The sequence below is a fragment of the Mandrillus leucophaeus genome, unplaced genomic scaffold (genome assembly GCF_000951045.1).
Source record: "Mandrillus leucophaeus isolate KB7577 unplaced genomic scaffold, Mleu.le_1.0 Scaffold539, whole genome shotgun sequence".
NCBI classification, from domain to species: domain Eukaryota; kingdom Metazoa; phylum Chordata; class Mammalia; order Primates; family Cercopithecidae; genus Mandrillus; species Mandrillus leucophaeus.
In genome coordinates this window covers 163,237-182,091 of record NW_012105797.1, presented here as the reverse complement: position 1 = coordinate 182,091, position 18,855 = coordinate 163,237, and the positions used below count along the sequence as shown (strand labels likewise).

Genomic DNA, 18,855 nt, shown 5'->3' with positions numbered 1-18,855 from the left:
CTTACAAGATTTTAAAAAATTGTTAATTAAAAATTTAAAAGTATGCCATACTCTGAGACAACACTAAACTCAGCCAACTTAAATATTTACAGGGTACTTTCTCACTTGTCAGCAGGCAGGAACAGGGAGATTATTTCCTTTAGTGTTTCTTTTTTATATGTGGTAGCATGTTGCTGTGTCTTCTGTAATTCTTCCAGCCTTTCCACTATTAGATACTTCTTGTTGAAGCAAAGGAGAGATTGTGTTTGATTTTTAGGGAAAGGAGTCAGAATGGCATTTTGAGGTTTGCATGGGAAGGGAGACTGTTGATGACCAAAGGCAGGAGGAAGGGACTGTGAAACTTTGCACTATTGCTACCACTGACCTCTTTCTCTAACTAATCATCCTGCATCTCACTCAAAGTTAGGCGGTAAAATGACAGGGTACTTTGTGAAAACTAAACAGAAGAGGAGCAGGGGAATAGAGACTTCAAATGTTAACAGCTCCTTTATTTTGCTTGATGGGAGAGCCTTTGGAAAATATCACCAACTCACTAGTTTACCCAAATGGATCAATCCAGGCATTTTCTATATCCCTTACATTTCTGTCATGTAAACCTCAAGCATCCACACCAGAATACCTTTTCATCTCCCAAACCACACATTAAAACTGGCACTGGCATTTGCTATACACAGGAGTGCGAAGAAGGAAAGGGTGGGATTATATGAATAGTCTTGATTTCTTAAATGTAAGTATTTGCTTCAGAGGCTTCTTTCCCATTTTTCCGGTCTTTGGAACAGTACCTTTCACCTACTAATTTATGGCTTTATTTCTAGAGATTAGGAAGGCTTGGGTTTGCTTTGTTTTGTTCTTAGCCAGTGCAAGCTAGCATTTTGATTTTTATCTATTTAGTTATGAAAAATACTGCAAGCAAAATTTTTTGGATGCCAGATTATTAGTTATTAAGGGATTTGATCTGAAACTCATTTTGGCAAAAGTAAATTAAAAAGAGGAGAGCCTGCCTTTCTATATACCAGGGACATTTTGAAAGAACACGAGAAATGATTGGAATAGTTTTTGAAAGATAGCTGCTATATAGGTTCAATATTATTATTTTATTTATTTATTTATTTATTTATTTATTTTATTTGTTTTTGAGACGGAGTCTCCCTCTGTCGCCGAGGCTGGAGTGCAGTGGCATGATCTCAGCTCACTGTAACCTGTGCCTCCTGGGTTCAAGTAGTTTTCCTGCCTAAGCCTCCTGAGTAACTGGGATTACAGGTGTGTGCCACCACACCTGGCTAATTTTTGTATTTTTAGTAGACACAGGGCTTCACCATGTTGGTCAGGCTGGTCTTGAACTCCTGACCTTGTGATCCTCCTGCCTCAGCCTCCCAAACTGCTGGGAATACAGGCGTGAGCCACCATGCCCAGCCGAAGATTATTATTTTAATGACCAAAATGAAATCACATCTTTAGGATAGATATTTTCTGGGTATTTTATGCCTATCTGAGAAGCAAATACACAGTGAGGCAGGTATGGTCTCTGGAGTCCTGCCCTTCCACTTACTAGAATTGTGATCTTGGATAGATTACTCAGTGTGCCTTAATCTTACTCGTGAAGTAGGGATGATAGTAGTACCTATCTGAGTTGTTATGAGACTTAAGTGAGTTAATATATGTAAGTTATATAGAAAGACTCATGGAACATATTAAGTGCTGTATACTTGTTAGCTATAATTTATATCATTATTGGAAATGTTAAAGAATTTTTGTCACATAATTTAATATTGGCAGTTATATAGACCGTTATATAGACCATAACGTCCGAGTATACTTGGATTAAAAAAGTTATAGCTTTATACTTTCGTTCTAGGTATATTAACTGTTACCTTTTTCTCATTATTTTGTTTACATTTTTGAAGGTTTCCCAATGAGTGGATCATGATGACCGTATTGTAGGGACTTGCCATAGTATGGCTGCTTCCCGATCTACTCGTGTTACAAGATCAACAGTGGGGTTAAACGGCTTGGATGAATCTTTTTGTGGTAGAACTTTAAGGAATCGTAGCATTGCGCATCCTGAAGAAATCTCTTCTAATTCTCAAGTACGATCAAGATCTCCAAAGAAGAGACCAGAGCCTGTGCCAATTCAGAAAGGAAATAATAATGGGAGAACCACTGATTTAAAACAGCAGAGTACCCGAGAATCATGGGTAAGCCCTAGGAAAAGAGGACTTTCTTCTTCAGAAAAGGATAACATAGAAAGGCAGGCTATAGAAAATTGTGAGAGAAGGCAAACAGAACCTGTTTCACCAGTTTTAAAAAGAATTAAGCGTTGTCTTAGATCTGAAGCACCAAACAGTTCAGAAGAAGATTCACCTATAAAATCAGACAAGGAGTCAGTAGAACAGAGGAGTACAGTAGTGGACAATGATGCAGATTTTCAAGGGACTAAACGAGCTTGTCGATGTCTTATACTGGATGATTGTGAGAAAAGGGAAATTAAAAAGGTGAATGTCAGTGAGGAAGGGCCACTTAATTCTGCAGTAGTTGAAGAAATCACAGGCTATTTGGCTGTCAATGGTGTCGATGACAGTGATTCAGCTGTTATAAACTGTGATGACTGTCAGCCTGATGGGAACACTAAACAAAATAGCCTTGGTTCCTATGCGTTACAGGAAAAATCAGTAGCTGAAAATGGGGATTCGGATACCCAAACTTCAATGTTCCTTGATAGTAGGAAGGAGGACAGTTATATAGACCATAACGTGCCTTGCACAGATTCACAAGTGCAGGTCAAGTTGGAGGACCACAAAATAGTAACTGCCTGCCTGCCTGTGGAACATGTTAATCAGCTGACTACTGAGCCAGCTGCAGGGCCCTTTTCTGAAACTCAGTCATCTTTAAGGGATTCTGAGGAGGAAGTAGATGTGGTGGGAGATAGCAGTGCCTCAAAAGAGCAGTGTAAAGAAAACACCAGTAACAACCTGGACACAAGTCTTGAGAGTATGCCAGCCTCCGGAGAACCTGAACCATCTTCTGTTCTAGACTGTGTTTCAGCTCAAATGATGTCTTTATCAGAACCTCAAGAACATCGTTATACTCTGAGAACCTCACCACGAAGGGCAGCCCCTACCAGAGGTAGTCCTACTAAAAACAGATCTCCTTACAGAGAAAATGGACAATTTGAGGAGAATAATCTTAGTCCTAATGAAACAAATGCAACTGTTAGTGATAACGTAAGTCAGTCTCCCACAAATCCTGGTGAAATTTCTCAAAATGAAAAAGGGATATGTTGTGACTCTCAAAATTGTGGAAGTGAAGGACTAAGTAAACTGCCCTCAGAGGCAAGACTCAATATTGGACATTTGCCATCTGCCAAAGAGAGTGCCAGTCAGCATATTACAGAAGAGGAAGATGATGATCCTGATGTTTATTACTTTGAATCAGATCATGTGGCACTGAAACACAACAAAGAGTATGTGTAAATATGGTAACCATGAATTCTGCTTTGTTTATTATTCCCCAAGTTTTTCAGTATCTATTCATAAATGTCTATTCATAGTGTTTTTATTACAGCTAAAATTAATGTTTTCACTAAAATTTTAGGTTTAACATGATTTTCTCAACTCTTAGAAAAACTCCAAAAAAAGACTTTTAAACTCAACTTTACACATGTGTTCTATGACAGCATGGTCTTTCCAGTTCTGATATTTCTTGTCTCAATTAGAAAAGACATGGTTGGTAGTGTTTTTGTTGTTTTAATATGTTTTATATCATTTTTAGTTAATTTATAAAATGGAAACACATCGAGTTACCACAGTATGCTTTGATTTATAATTCTAGGTAGCATAGAACAATTAATGAGTGCTTAGATATCATCCAGATATGTGAAGTCTAGCAGGCTTGATATCTACTTATATCTTACTTACATTTAATTCCCAATTAAAATTTTTTATTAAAAAAGTGCTTTATGCATCATCTTTGACTTTTGTGACTTAGAGAAGTGGATATTACTGTTAACACTATGACAGTATATTGTAATTAACATATTAGCAAGAGTTAGTCTACTGGATAGTTTACATAAAACATTTGACGTAGCTTTTCCTGATACTAAATATAAAGGAAGACTGTATCTTAAAATATTACCAGCTCTCAACCTTGCTAAGTCACTGTTTTAAATAAAGAATTCTGTATCCAAAATTTTCACAATATTACTTGCTTAGATTTTCTATATTCGGGGCCGTAACACAAAAGATTTGGAGCTTACTATGTCTAGATAATCCTGAAAGGAACTATAGCACACAGTGCTCTTAAATATCATGATTAGCAACAGTAAAGACAGACTTATGTAATAAGTTAATTACCTTTACTCCTACAGGGTAGGCTTTTGAATTAATACCACAATCAGATTATATAGACTGTATATAAATACTTTGATTTGAGGAACATTTCTAATAGTTTTGTTGTGACAATTGCCAGACCCTGGTATGTGTCAGATCAAAGTATCAAATCCTGGTTGTGAGGACATAATATTATTTTTGCCATGCATTGTAGATAGTTTAGATTTGTATATGGTAATACAGTGATCTTTCAGCGTAGGCCTCTCTTCTGAAAAGTTTTCTTCTGTTCTTTTGAAATACTATTTTAATATTGTATTTGATAGTTCATGTCATCTGAGCATTTTACAATTTTGTGAAAATGTTAGAGTCTCGAGTATTTGGAATACTTGAAGTCTAATTTTAGATAGCAGAACAACTCATAAATGAGGTTTTTTTTGTATTAGAAATAAGTTGAGTTCTGCTGTTCATGTATACTAACAGTTTTTTTTTTTTTTTTTGGTTTTGTTTTTTTTTGAGACAGCATCTCGCTCCATCGCCCAGGCTGGAGTACAGAGGTGCAATCATGGTTCACTGCAACCTTGGCTTCCCTGGGCTCAAGCAATCCTCCCTTCTCAGCCTCCCAAGTAGCTGGGACTACAGGCGCATGCCACCACGCCTGGCTAATATTTTTTTGTATTTTGTAGAGGCAGGGTTTCGCCATGGTGCCCAGGCGAGTCTTAATCTCCTGGGCTCGATTGATCCTCGCACCTCAGCCTCCCAAAGTATTGGGTGTAGGCATGAGCCACTGCACCTGGCCTAGTATCAGTTTTTAAAGGTAGACCTGTTTATCTGCAGTGCAGGGAAGGAGAGCATATGTCTTAGGAAAATACCAAAAACTAAAGAAATGTGAATTTTTATAAAATGATATATGTTCTGTTCTTTGCTTTTTATTGTTTTAATCTTGACTGGTTATTGATTGTGGAAATTTTTTTTTCTAGTAATTCACTACAGTATTACTTTTTGTAAGAGATTGCCTGATAATAATTCTGAAGGATGATGTTCACATAAAACAGTTATCTAAAGATACAGTCATAACATTGATATTCCACATTCATAACCTTTTGAGGATGAGAACAATACAGCTTAATGGGTGCTTTTATACATTTAATATAGTGTGCTTTTATATGTTTATTTTTCATGCGTTCCTTAAGATATAGAGAGTCCTTTGGAATTTGGATGCTAGTTGCTTTGTTAGGACAGTGTTTTCAAATTAATGCTTCATTGGGTGACATTGGGAAAACAAATTACTGATTCTTGCTTTTTTGCCTTGCTCCAGATCATTTGAAGGATAGCACTTTTTTTTTTTTTTTTTTTTTTTTTAAATCAACCGGGCTGGAGTGCAGTGGCACAGTCATGGCTCACCACAGCTTTGACCTCTCAGGCTTAGGTTGTCCTTCCACCTCAGCCTTCCGAGTTGCTGGGGCTTACAGGTGCACGCCATCACACCTGTCTAATTTTTTGTAATTTTAGTTGAGACAGGGGTTGGCCATGTTGTCCAGGCTGAGCTTGAACTCCTGGGCTCAAGTGATCTGCCCGCCTTGGCCTCCCAAAGTGCTGGGATTACAGGCACGAACCACTGCACCAGGCCAGGATAGCACTTTTGAAACTTTATCTTTTTTGTTTTTTTCAAAGGAAGCAAATCAGAAGTGAGATGGAGTATCATGATTAGCATCTCAGAGCTAATTTAAGGAAAATTGGGGGAGGGTGTTTGATCATGTCAGATCTAATCTCTTTCAGTAAAGTCTCTCTTTCCTCCCCTATACCTTCATTCCTATGCTTTTTGTCTAGAGCCAAGAGATGATTGGATATAATATTGGCTCTTTTTAATCCAAGTTGCCATTGCTAAAAATAGCATCATGACATCTGTCTAGTGCTTTCAAGTCTCAAGTAAATTTCTGGCAGTTTGAAAATGATGTTAAAAAGCACTTGGGTTTAAAAAAAGGCACTTGAAGGAGATGGTTTATTACTGTCCTGTACACATGTGTACATACCTTGTCAAATGTTACTTCACTTCCTTATTCTCCCTATGCTAGAAAAGTTCTCCAGGTAATTGCTTTTTGAAACCGAGGTTGAGCATTGCCCAGCCTAAATATGAATATCTCTACCAGTAGGGAATGAATACTTCCTGATAGCCAGTTTTAAAAGTAGGTTGTTAACAGAAAATTCTGAGCATGGCATAGTTGTTTGTCAAGAGCCAGGGGGACATAACTCTGTGTTACTCTAGTTGAAATTTTTCTTCTAAGCTAACAGTGATCAACGGCCTTCTATCCTAGTGTTCAGCTTATAGTTACTCTGTCTTGTGTGCAAAGATATCCCATATAAGGTCATCTGATCACTTGTAAATGTTTGCAAAAGTATTGTGTAGAGTCTTAGTCTTAGATGTAATTTATGATAAGTTAGGCAACAGACCAGGGAAACAAATCTGTGGATGTTCCGGGTACTAGCTTGATGCCTGTCTAGATGCCATCCCTCTTCTCTAGCGCATAAATCCACAGTGTTCTTTTATATATTTTTCCAAATGGAGTACCCCACTGTGAGAAAGGGACCAGAGAATATCTTTTTCTCTGGCAAGATTCCATCTGTGGATTATTTTATTAGACATGACTTCTGAAAGATTAGGGGTGGAGGATCAAAAGAAATATTCTTTATCTGAAAGCTCTTTGATCTTCAGGGTTGATAGAATCTGTTAAAGTGGTAGATAATACAGTACCTAATAACTTCTTTTTTGGCTTAAATAGCCTCCCTGAATGAGATTATTTACGTAACTGTGATTGCCCTTTCTGTTTGGGAATTGACCTCTTGCTAATTTTTGAAACGGGAGCACTGAAACAGATCTCTAAATTTTGAAGGTCTGGCTCCAGGAAGCACAAGTGTGGAAGATTTTAGGTCTTAGGCTTTAATGTTCAGAGCATTTCTTCCAATTCAAAATGTAATCACTGGAAAATAAACTTCTAAATGAAAATGTGATTTGGTCAGCTGCCTCTGAATTATCATTGTGCAACATTACTTAAATAAATTTATGTTTGAAAGACCTTGGGTATCTTCATTTAAGGATTGTTGGTATTACAGCATTTCATGAACAGATAAGGGGGTGAAAAGTCAAATTTAGGGATTCTAGATTCTTGAGATCTTACAAAGATTAACTTACTGATAATGGATTGCTAACATTTATACCAGTTCTTAAGTTTCTTCGTAATGAACCTGTAAGATAGTTATCGCTCATCTAAGAGTGTTGCTCAGGTACTCTGCAGGTGAGAGTATTATTTTCAAGCCACATTGAAGAGTTTCTAAGAATTGTAGTGTTAAACTTGGTTTTTGGAAAATGTTAGTGATAGTAAATAATTATGTCCTTCTATTGCACCATGCTTATTTCATAGTTGATTAAACAAACATTTGATATTTTCATCAATTTTGGAAGCTGCATAGAGAAAATCTTAATCAGTTCTTGGAGATTTACTTATTGAGAGTCTACTTTTACTGTTGGTCAAAGTAATTTCTTTCAAGGGACCAGAAAAACTCCAGAATCTTGCTTAAAAATCACTAGAGGAGTCATCCTGCCCTGAATAAGATTACATTTGTATTGTGCTTCGTAATTTACAAATCAGTTTCATTAGTTTCTCATTTGACTATCATGACAGTTTGAAAGTAGACAGGATAGGTACCGTTATACAGTCCCCATTTCCTAACTCGTAATTAAGATTTCTAGATTATTAATTTTAAGTAGCATAATGAATTACTAAATAGGATCAAACTTCTATCTTTTAATTACTAGTTTGAACTATACTTGGTTACCTCATCCAGTGAGAACTTATTTCATGGACTTTTGGGTTTGTTTCTATGTTGAGAAACCTCATGGAGCAGATCTTGGGGACTCAGTTGTCAGGAATTGTTTACCCTGAGGTTAAGCTCTGTTATTGATTATCTGATTATCTGATTTTTATTTGTTACAGAACCAGCATTATAGGTAAGTAATTTACTTTATTTATTGAAAGAAATACTTTCATGTTCACTATTTTAAAGAACATCTTATTTGTGAAGAATAGACTGGTGAAATAAAACTGTGGCTATAGCTTGATTTCAAATAGAGGATTTGGATAATTTGAAAAGAATACTCTGGGGTATTTTAGAATGCAGTAGGTATATTAAAGTCAAAGATTACTAAGGAAAGCTCATGCTTGGTGTACCTTCTCAACTCACCAGAAAAGGCTGTAGGATAATAGCCAGATTTACCCCTCTAGTCTGGCACAAAGATTAATGGGAGGAGAGAGGTAGCTTTCTAAAACAGGGGTCCCCAACCAGTCCGTGGCCTGTTAGGAACAGGCCGCACACCAGGAGGTGAGCAGCGGGCAAGCAAGCAAAGCTTCATCTGTATTTACAGCTGCTCCTCCCTGAGCTGCACCTCCTGTCAGATCAGCAGTGAAATTAGATTCTCATAGGAGCATGAACTCTGTTGTGAACTGTGCATGTGAGGGATCTAGGTTGCATGCTCCTTATGAGAATCTAATGCCTGATGATCTGTCACTGTCTCCTATCACCCCTAGATGAGATCGTCTAGTTGCAGGAAAGCAAGCTCAGGGCTCCCACTGATTCTACATTATGGTGAGTTGTATAATTATTTCATTAGGTATTAACAATGGAATAATAAGAATAATAGAAATAAAGTGCACAATAAATGTAATGTGCTTGAATCATCCTGAAACCACCCCTCCTGAACCCCCACCACCCAGTCTGTGGAAAAAATTGTACTTCAGGAAACTGGTTCCCAGTGTCAAAAAGGTTGGGGACTGCTGCTCTAAAATATGTAAGTTTCGCTTGTAAGTAGAGTAAACCCATTGACTAATCAAAACATTAAGTGAAGTTTTTGCTTTTTCCTTTGAATATCAACTTGTTTTGTTTCAACTACTTTAGATGGTATCTAAAAGTACCTCTCTGCCGTAATCCAAGTATATTTGTACCCAAGTATAATTTAACCTTTTCTTTTCTTTTTGAGACAGGGTCTCACTCTGTCACCCAGGCTGGAGTGCAGTGGTGCCATCTCAGCTCACTGCAACCTCTGCCTCCCAGGTTCAAGCGATTCTCCTGCCTCAGCCTCCTGAGTAGCTGGGATTACAGGCATGTGCCACCATACCCAGCTAGTTTTTGTATTTTTTTTTTTTTTTTAGTAGAGATGGGGTTTCACCATGTTGGCCAGGCTGGTCTCGAACTCCTGACCTCAAGTGATCTGCCCACCTCAACATCCCAAAGTGCTGGGATTACAGGTGTTAGCCACCACAGCTGGCCACACTTAACCTTTTCTTTTTGATTTAGGTTCATCTTTTGACAGAGGTTATGAAGTAATACTTTTCTGGCATCATTGCCAGAGTAGGTCTGTTTTTTTCCTGTGGTAAATGATTTTGGGCTGCTTGGTTTTTTGTGTTCTTATAATCTGTTTCTTTTCTATGTTCTTTTCTAAGTTCTGTGACTTTTTATTATTTTCTTCGTTTTTGTTGACTTTCACGAGTCACTGCTATTATAGTACCTTCCTTTAGTAACTAAGACTTTCCTTCTAATTGACTGCTTTTAGTTTTCTTTGAACTTGGATATCAGAATAACACTGTCAGAATTATGTCTCATGGTTCTTTAGTGATTGATATATTGAGGAGTTTATCTTTGAATAAACACGTGTTAGTGTGTGGGATGTTTGATTGTGTTTTCTTGTTTGTATGCTTTCCGGTTTGGGGGCTGTGTTTATGTAAGTTACCAGATCTAAATTCTGAATAGGGAAACAATAATTGTTTCCTTATATATGGTAAGAAAGACTCATTTAGCAATAAACCCCATCTGAAACAATTACTTATCTACAATTTTGACACTAATTGAAGCTTAGCTTTTAGTTGCAGAAACTTAATTTTGGTAATTTTTTATAGAAGTGTACAGAAAAAAACCCAACTTCTTTCCTTTTGTATTCACTCTGTCTCAGTACTTCAATTCTGACACCAGATCTATAGGAAACCTCAACTGTTCTTTGTACTCACGCTCAACACTTCTGTAACCAGATTTGTGGTGATTTTTCCCACTGACCAATTCTCTGACTCAGTTGGATGTCCTACAATTCCATTCAATATTTTGACACTAACTGTAGTTAGTGCAGACCCCACAGGTTAAAGTCTTCATCCTACAAGACTACCTCCCACTTCAGAAGCCAATCACAAATGGTAGGTCATCAGGTTACCCACAGTTTCTGTCTGACTTGACTACAAAGTGGAGGTTCCCACCAGCCCCTCCTCAGATTCAGTAATTTGCTAGAGTGGCTCACAGACCTCAGGAAAACAATTTATTTATTATGGCCGATTAATTACAAAGGATATTTCAAAGGATCCAAATGAAGAGTCAGATGAAGAGAGATGTACAGCAAGGTCTGGAAGGGTCCCAGGCACGGAAGCTTTTTTTCCTGTGGAGTTTGGGTCGGCCACCCTCATAGCTCGTAGATGTGTTCACCAATCTAGTAGCTTCTAAACTTTGTCTTTTAAGGGTTTTTCAAAATAGAGCTTAATTTCTCAGGCATGCATGATTATTAACTCAATCTCCAGCTCCTCTAACCTCCCCAGAGGATACAAGGGTTAGGGCTTGTAAGTTGTAATGATGGCTTGCTCTTTATAATGACCATCTTGCACCCAGGACTCCACCCAGAGTGACTTTTTTAGAACAAAAGGGTCTCCTGTCATCCAGGAAATTCTAAGGGATTCAGGAACTCTGTCAGGCACTGCTGTCACTCAGAAAATTGTAGAGGTCTTAGGAGCTATGTGTCAGGAACTGAGATCAGAGACCAACTATTAGGAACAAAGATTTTTCTAGTATCCCTATGTATAAGAGTTTTAGGAGCTCTATGCCCAGAACTGGGAGTAGAGACCAATATATTTATTTGTTATTATTTCACAAGTAGGTTTAGGAATGTTGTACTTTTACATATTAGTAAGAAGAGTATACCATATATGCCATTTTTTGTGTTGTTTCATGTTATCAGATATTATAATGTATAGTAATAAATGGGAAGAGATCTGTCTTGTGACCTACTTCTCTCTTTTTTTTTGGTCTCACTTTTCAGTGGAGTCTTTTTGTTTAACTTGTATTTCTTTTATTGTGGAAAGCTGCTTTTGTTTGTCTCTTTATTCTCTGATTTTAACAGGGAAAATCTGAATGTGGCCAGAGGAGACTAATAATTCGTGCAGGACCCTCTCAGGCAAGATTTTCTGTGGTATGCTATGATAGTATTTTCACACATGTCTGCTAATCTTGGGAACTGGATTATAGACATTGTACATATGTTGCTGAGGGTCAGGGTTTTGTTTTCTTTCCTTAAAAAATGTTGACATTTGTTCTGACAGGCAGTTAATTTGGGGATAAACTTGGTCCTGTTAAGGCTTATGCTTACCTTTGTTAGGGGAAGTACAGAGTAGCCTGTTCTCTAGATCTTGGTTAGCCTTCTGTAGTATGGCCTTAGTGATATCTTGTTTAAAGAGATAATTTACTATGGTTGATAGAATCCTGAATGTTTCTAGCCTTGTGAGGACACTGTTAGTTGTTCTTTATATAGCTCCTTGGTAGTTGTTCTTTGCTTGGTTTGTGGAGTCTCATCTTATGTGTGTGCAGCATTGTATTCAGCCAGACTCGAGAGGACCTCTATGCAGATAGCATTGTTTGTCTTTCTGTGTTGCTTCTTCCTTTTTGATACTCTGTCCCACAAATTCTGGCTGCTTCAGCTTCCCCAAACTGTTTTCTGTCTCTCTGCTCAGCAACACACCTCCCTGTTCTATAGTACTGACAGTACTTCCAAGTAGAAAGAGAGGGTGATAATCGGGCTTATTTCGTTTGTTTGCCTTCTTTCACAGATCACAGTTACAGGCTGTCTGTTGTCTAATGTTTGGAAATAGTTATTATTTGTATATTTTCTCCAGTTTTGTAGTTGTGGATGGCAGGATGGCCATTCCGTATCAGTTACTGTTATGACTGTAAGTGGATGTCTCTGATGTAATTTTAATATGCACTGGGTGTGTTTTATTCCTATAATACTGAACCCCAAGCCTGCAATTTGATTATCTGGGGATTACCGTGGGCGAGCTTTTACTTATACCTTAAAAAACAGTTTCAGCAACTTCTTTTTTTAAAGAAGTTGAAGTCAGAAATTGGAACAGTAGGAATTTTAATTGAAGAATGACGGTAACTTTTACCTACTTGTTTTAGTTATGATTAGGTGTTGCTGAGGTTGGAACAGAAATAAAGATTAGGTTACTGGTGAGGTAAAGCTCATGAGGATGGGTAAAAGAGAGAATGTGAAACACAAAAAGATATGAAACTTTTTTGCTAGGTTTGAAATGGTAATTCTAAGAGTCTAAGGAATTATGTATTTGTTAGCTATTTTTCATAGATATTTCAAGGAGTTTTGTTGTACCAGATTTGCTGTATAGTATTTTAATAAAGCCACGGTGAATATGCTCTTTTTATGTGGCTTATCAGTTTAATCCAGTTTCTAGTACATGGTTTTCTTTTTAAATAAATTTAAATATAGAGTATTTTGGAGAAATCTGTTTTTCCGTATACTTTAATATTTACCATTTATGTTGGAAAAATTTGATTCAGGTTTTTTTTTTTTTTTGCTATTTTTCACTTGTTTTACATTATCATTCCTTTTAGTTTATTTTGTTTGTTTTGTTTTGTTTCTTTTGAGATAGGTTCTCACTTACTCTGTCACCCAGGTTGTAGTGCAGTGGCACAATCTAGGCTCACTGCCGCCTCAGCCCCTCTGGCTCAAGCAGTCCTCCCACCTCAGCTGCCTGAGTAGCAGGTGTGTGCCACCACACCTGGGTAATTTTTTTTTTTTTTTTTTTTAAATAGAAACAAGGCCTCACTATGTTGCCCAGGCTAGTTTTGAACTCCTGGCCTCCTTCCTCGGCCTCCCAAAGTATTGGGATTACAGGTGTCAGCCAGCACACCCGACTCTTCAATTATTAACGCATTCATATATTTTAACTAAAGGTTCTCAAAACATAATTAAGATTATGCTTAAACTTAGAGGGAAGGATCATGTTACTTTCTTATTGGCAATGAGTGTAAGATGTGAGACTGAAAAAGATTACAATAAAAACTGGAAGTATCTTCTTTTATTTTATCATTATTATATTTATATTTTTTCGAGACAGGGTCTCGCTCTGTTGCCCAGGTTGGAGTACAGTGGTGTGATCATGCCTTACTGCAGCCTCGATTTCCTGGGCACAGGAGATCCTCCTGCCTTGGCCTCCCAAGTAGCTGGGACCACAGGTGCACACCACCACATGTGGCTAATTTTTATATTTTCTTGTAGAGACGGGGTTTTGCTATGTTGCCCAGGCTGGTCTCAAACTCCTGGGCTCAAGCTATCCGGCCACCTTGGCCTCCCAAAGTGCTGGGATTACAGGTGTGAGGCACCATGCCTGGAATTTTTTTTTAAAATTTAAATTTAAATTTTTATTTCTTAATTTTTTTCCCAAACTCTTCACTGGATGTTTTTTTTTTTTTTTAAAGGGAGGGTCTCACTCTGTCACCCAGGCTGAAGTGCAGTGACACAATCATGGCTCACTGCAGCCTTGAACTCCTGGGCTCAAGTGATCCTCCTGCCTCAACCTTCTAATTGTATTTAATTTTTTGTAGAGACAAGGTCTTTCTGTGTTGCCCAGGCTGGTCATGAACTTTGGGTGTCAAGTGATCCTCCCAAAGTCTTGGGATTACAGGTATGAGCCACTGTGCCTGGCCAGTAGTGTTTTTTTTGAGACACTGATTATAACTAGATAATGTTTTTATTTTAAGATGCTTATATTATTTAGATCTAGAATCTCACTATATTGTTAAAGTTTATTTTTAAATTATTTACCAAATCAAGGTGATTGGGCTAGATTTGAGGAACTCTACAACTGCCTTCCAATTATTTTTAGCTGGCAGTATGATGCTGAGCTTTTGTTTCTACCAAAAAACTTTATTTTGATTTCTGTAATTATAATTAGTGTATTATATGCATGGTTTTGGACTGACTTCTTTCTGTGTTCTTGCCCTTAACTTTTGGCACTGCTTAGGCTTCAGTTATTGGCTTTGTTCTTCCTTTGCATACTCTCTCTGGGTGTTCCCACTCACTGCTGTGGCTTAAATTACTATCTATGAAATGCCTGTCACCAACTCAGATTATTCTTGAGTATCAGGCCGTTTAGTAGATAGCTGCATTTCCATGTCCCATAGTATACCCAATGGAACATGTCTGAAACTGTCTGTCTGTCTTTCTGTCTTTCTTTCGTAGGCCACTGTCATCTGTTTTCTGGATTACTTAACATATTTATTTGCTTTCTGTGGTGCTGGTTTACTTTGCCAATGAACTCTTATACTGTAACTGGAGTAAATGTCTTAGAATAAAATCGACTCTTTAAAATGAATCACTGCATGATTTTTAAACATGTCTTTTACTGTTTGCCTCTCCCTCTACATTCTATTCCAATTGAATCTTGATTTCCTTAGTTCCTGAATTATGTTCTCTAACTCTAGGCCTCCTCATATGCCTAACTGCCTGCTCTACTTTCCCCCTGTTTTCTTAGTTATTGCGCTAGTTCTACAAAGGGAGAAGCCTTTCGCAATTTAGACATCATATTCTCTGAGAAATCTTTCTCATCTTCAGGACTGATTATTAGTTGCTGCTTGTGTGCTGTGTTGTAGTTATAATGGCCTATAAATGTGTGCAAGAGACCATAAGCTCTTTGAGGGAATCATGTCTTTCTGGTTGGTTGATGTATCAATGGTGAAATTTCAAGCATTACCCTGCTTTGAAAATGTCAGAGAAAAATTTAGCGTGCTTTTCATAGTAGAAAAATTTTGATATCATTATTTGTCTTTCAAGATCCTGAATTTTACATAGCATTAGTGATTTTTTTAACATTTAAATTTTCAAAAGAAAAGATAAATATGCGATACCATCATTCATATGGTTCGTTTAACTCAGCTATGGGGAGACACATAAGAGGAGTCTTATGTTTACAGATGGGTTGTCCGAGTTTGTTACTTAGTGGTAAAATCATGTTTTTACATGGTCATAAAAGAAATGTAAGTTCAGTTTTTAATAATACCAGACTTCCAAAGAGAAGAAGTCATTGTATTATAAAATAAATTTATATTTAGTATTATCAGAATGTTGTGTATGATTGTAAGTATAATTTTACAGTCTAGGGTTTTGCCAGTAGGCATTAGAAGCCTACAGAGTGGTTAAGAATTTGATTGTGGTTGTCTTTATTGAATTGAAGGACTTCAAAGAAAATGTGTGTCCTTGCCTTTTTATGTGTGTCTGTTCTATTAAAGATTTTCAGTAGAGGATAGTACTCAACTTTCTCTGTAAAAACTCATAATTTTGAGTAGATGCTAGAATTAATTTAAAATGACGTGTCCTGTGTCTTTGGAGTTACTATGAAATGATAGCATACATATAGTTTAACATACATGTAGTTTGGGGTATATTTGAGGTGTGTTGTTCGTTACCGTATTAGTTTTTAACTAGAAGTTATTTAACTTGTCTCTATTATATGAAACTTTTATGTATTTGTAATACTAGAATAAGAGGTAAACATTTAAAATTTTACAGTGGATTGTTTCATAGAATGGGTAATCTAAAATTCTGGAGTAGGGAAATATCAAGGGAATCTTGATGTGACTGGTCAGGGGTTTTTTTCTAGATGATTGTGAAATTATTATTCTATTAGCTATAATATAGTTGCATTCAGCTTTCTATTTTAAGAGAGAAAACTCAATAATTCTGTGGCATATATTTAGAAAAGCAGAACCTAGGGATAAATTGAAAAGGTCATCTTTTAAGGTCTATTCCCGTAAGGATCTTTGAGTCTTCAGGGGTAAAATACTGTTTTTTGAAGGCTATAATAATGTGATTAAAAAACACTGACAGTCTTTTAAAATTTCCTATACAAGTTACTTAAATTCAGTAACTAGTAAATAACTTCTTTAAGCTATTTAAAACTAACAAGGACAATAAAGTTACGGTAATCAGAACTTGTTTGGAGCTTGTTAGTTGCAGGAATCAGAAATTCACTCAGTACCTCAAACAACAAAGGGGTTTATTTTAAATAAATGATAGCAAACAATCTTATGAATACTCATGATCAGAAAACAAATTCGAGGCAAGCCTCATGAAATTATAACCCGTCAGTATTCAAGATTATATATACTCTCTCACCACTGCTTGTCTTTGTACAGTACAGGCTAGTTTTTCTTATTTTATTAATGTTTTTTGCACACTTTCTTCCTTTCCCCTGAAATTTCATTTTGCAAATGACATTGGCTTCCTACTGTGCTTATCATGATCCCAACTTTATATGACATTTTATTTCCAGAGCCTTGTCACAGTCTCTAAAGAGAACCTGGTTTTTGACTATCCAATAGATTGGCTTCCTTGGTCAGTCCATCCCTGGGTGAATTAACAATTGTCAGGGGTGTGATTATTGGGCAAAAAAAAAAAGGCTGCATTGGTCTACTCTTCTAGAGCAAAGGTATATCCTCCAGCAAAAAGGTATGCGGACAGGTTGGTAGGCTGCCAAAACATGCCTGTTATAGACGATTTTGTTTTTTGGGTAAAATTGTATTCTTGGTCATTTCATTGTTTATAAAATGAGATTTGGAAACACTTATACATTGCTGGTGGCAGGGTAAAATGGTGCACCCACTGTGGATAACAGTTTAGTGGTTCCTCAGTAAGTTAAACGTAGAATTACCATATGATTCAGCAATTCCACATTTATTTATTTATTTATTTATTTATTTATTTATTTATTTAGCTGGAGTTTTCCTCTGTCACCCAGGCTGGAGTGCAGTGGTGCAATCTTGTTTCACTGCAACCTCTGCCTTCTGGGTTCAAGTGATTCTTCTGCCTCAGCCTCCGAGTAGCTGGAATTACGGGCGTCCACTGCCACACCCAGCTAATTTTTGTATTTTTAGTAGAGATGGGGTTTCACCATGTTGGCCAGGCTGGTCTTGAACTCCTGACCTCAAGTGATTCGCCCACCTAGGCCTCCCAAAGTGCTGGGATTACAGGCGTGAGTCACCACCTGTCCTGGCTAATTTTTTTTTTTTTTTTAAGTAGAGACAGGGTTTCACCATGTTGGCTTGGCTGGTCTCCAATGCCTGACCTCAAGTGATTCGCCCACCTAGGCCTCCCAAAGTGCTGGGATTACAGGCGTGAGTCACCACGCCCCCCTCAGCAATTCCACTTTTAGATGTATACTCCAAATAATGAAAAATAGGTGTTTAAACACAAATTTGTACACAGGTGTTCACTGCAGCACAATTCACAATAGCCAAAAGGTGGAAACAGTTCAAGTGTTCATCTGTTGATGAATGGATACATCACAACAAGGTATATCAATACAATGGAATGGTACTCAACTGTAAAAAGTAATGAAGCTACAATATGAATGAATCTTGAAACCATTGTACTAATGAAAGAAACCAGACTCAATAGGTCATATATGTTTCTGTTTATATGAAATAATCCAGAAGAGGCAAATTTATAGAGACTGAAAGCAGATGAATGGTTAGCCAGGGGGTCGGGGAAGGGTAGAATGAGGACTGACTGCGTAATATGTATGGGATTTCCTTTTGGGGTGATGAAAATATTTTGGAACTGGATAATAGTGATGGTTGCACAACATTGTGAAGGTACTAAGTGCCACTGGATTATATACTTTAAAAATGGTTAAAAAGGTAAATTTTGTGTGATTTTTACCACAGTAAGACAGATGAAACTAAAGCATGGGGGATTATGTGCATACCAGGGTATGTACAAGATCATCCACTGGGAGATAGGAAGAAAATACTATTTAGAGGTTTTTTGCTCATTTTAAGAATGTCTGGGTTTTTTGAAATACATTATAACATGTATTTGTAATTCCTTTAAGTATAGTAGAACATATAGTTTACTTAGTATACATATATTGGGAACAAGCCTGACAATTTTTATTTTTATTTTATTTATTTATTTATTTTAGAGATAGAGTCTCACTCTGTCTCCCAGGCTGGAGTGCAGTGGTGTGATCTTGGCTCACTGCAACCTCCGCCTCCTGGGTTCCAGTGATTCTCCTGCCTCAGTCTCCCTCCTGGGCTGGGACTACAGGTGGGTGCCACTATGCCTGGCTAATTTTTGTATTTTTTTAGTAGAGATGGGGTTTCACCATATTGGCCAGGCTGGTCTTGAACTCCTAACCTCGTGATCTATCCGCCTCGGCCTCCCAAAGTGCTGGGATTACAGGTGTGAGCCTCCGTGCTTGACTGACAATTTTCATTTTTTACCAGTAGAGATGCATAAAGCAAAAAGTGTGAAAATTGTTGTTTTTAATAAGGAAAAGCCGCGCGTTGCTCAATGATTTTTTACTTTAGCATTTAGGGGAAGTTTTTGAACATAGTACCAGATTCTCTTGAAGTATATAGGTTATAGAATCCT

General features: G+C 37.2%; 1 protein-coding gene across 2 annotated transcripts in view; it reads left to right on the top strand.

Moving 5' to 3' along the window:
* ZZZ3 (zinc finger, ZZ-type containing 3) overlaps positions 1-18,855 on the top strand; it is a 121,719-nt gene that overhangs the window by 50,460 nt on the left and 52,404 nt on the right. For both annotated transcript variants that reach the window (XM_011997360.1, XM_011997361.1), the window contains exon 5: positions 1,905-3,460. In XM_011997360.1, coding sequence (XP_011852750.1) covers positions 1,956-3,460 — 1,505 coding nt within the window. In that variant the 5' untranslated portion in view covers positions 1,905-1,955. The remainder of the gene's footprint in view (positions 1-1,904; positions 3,461-18,855) is intronic.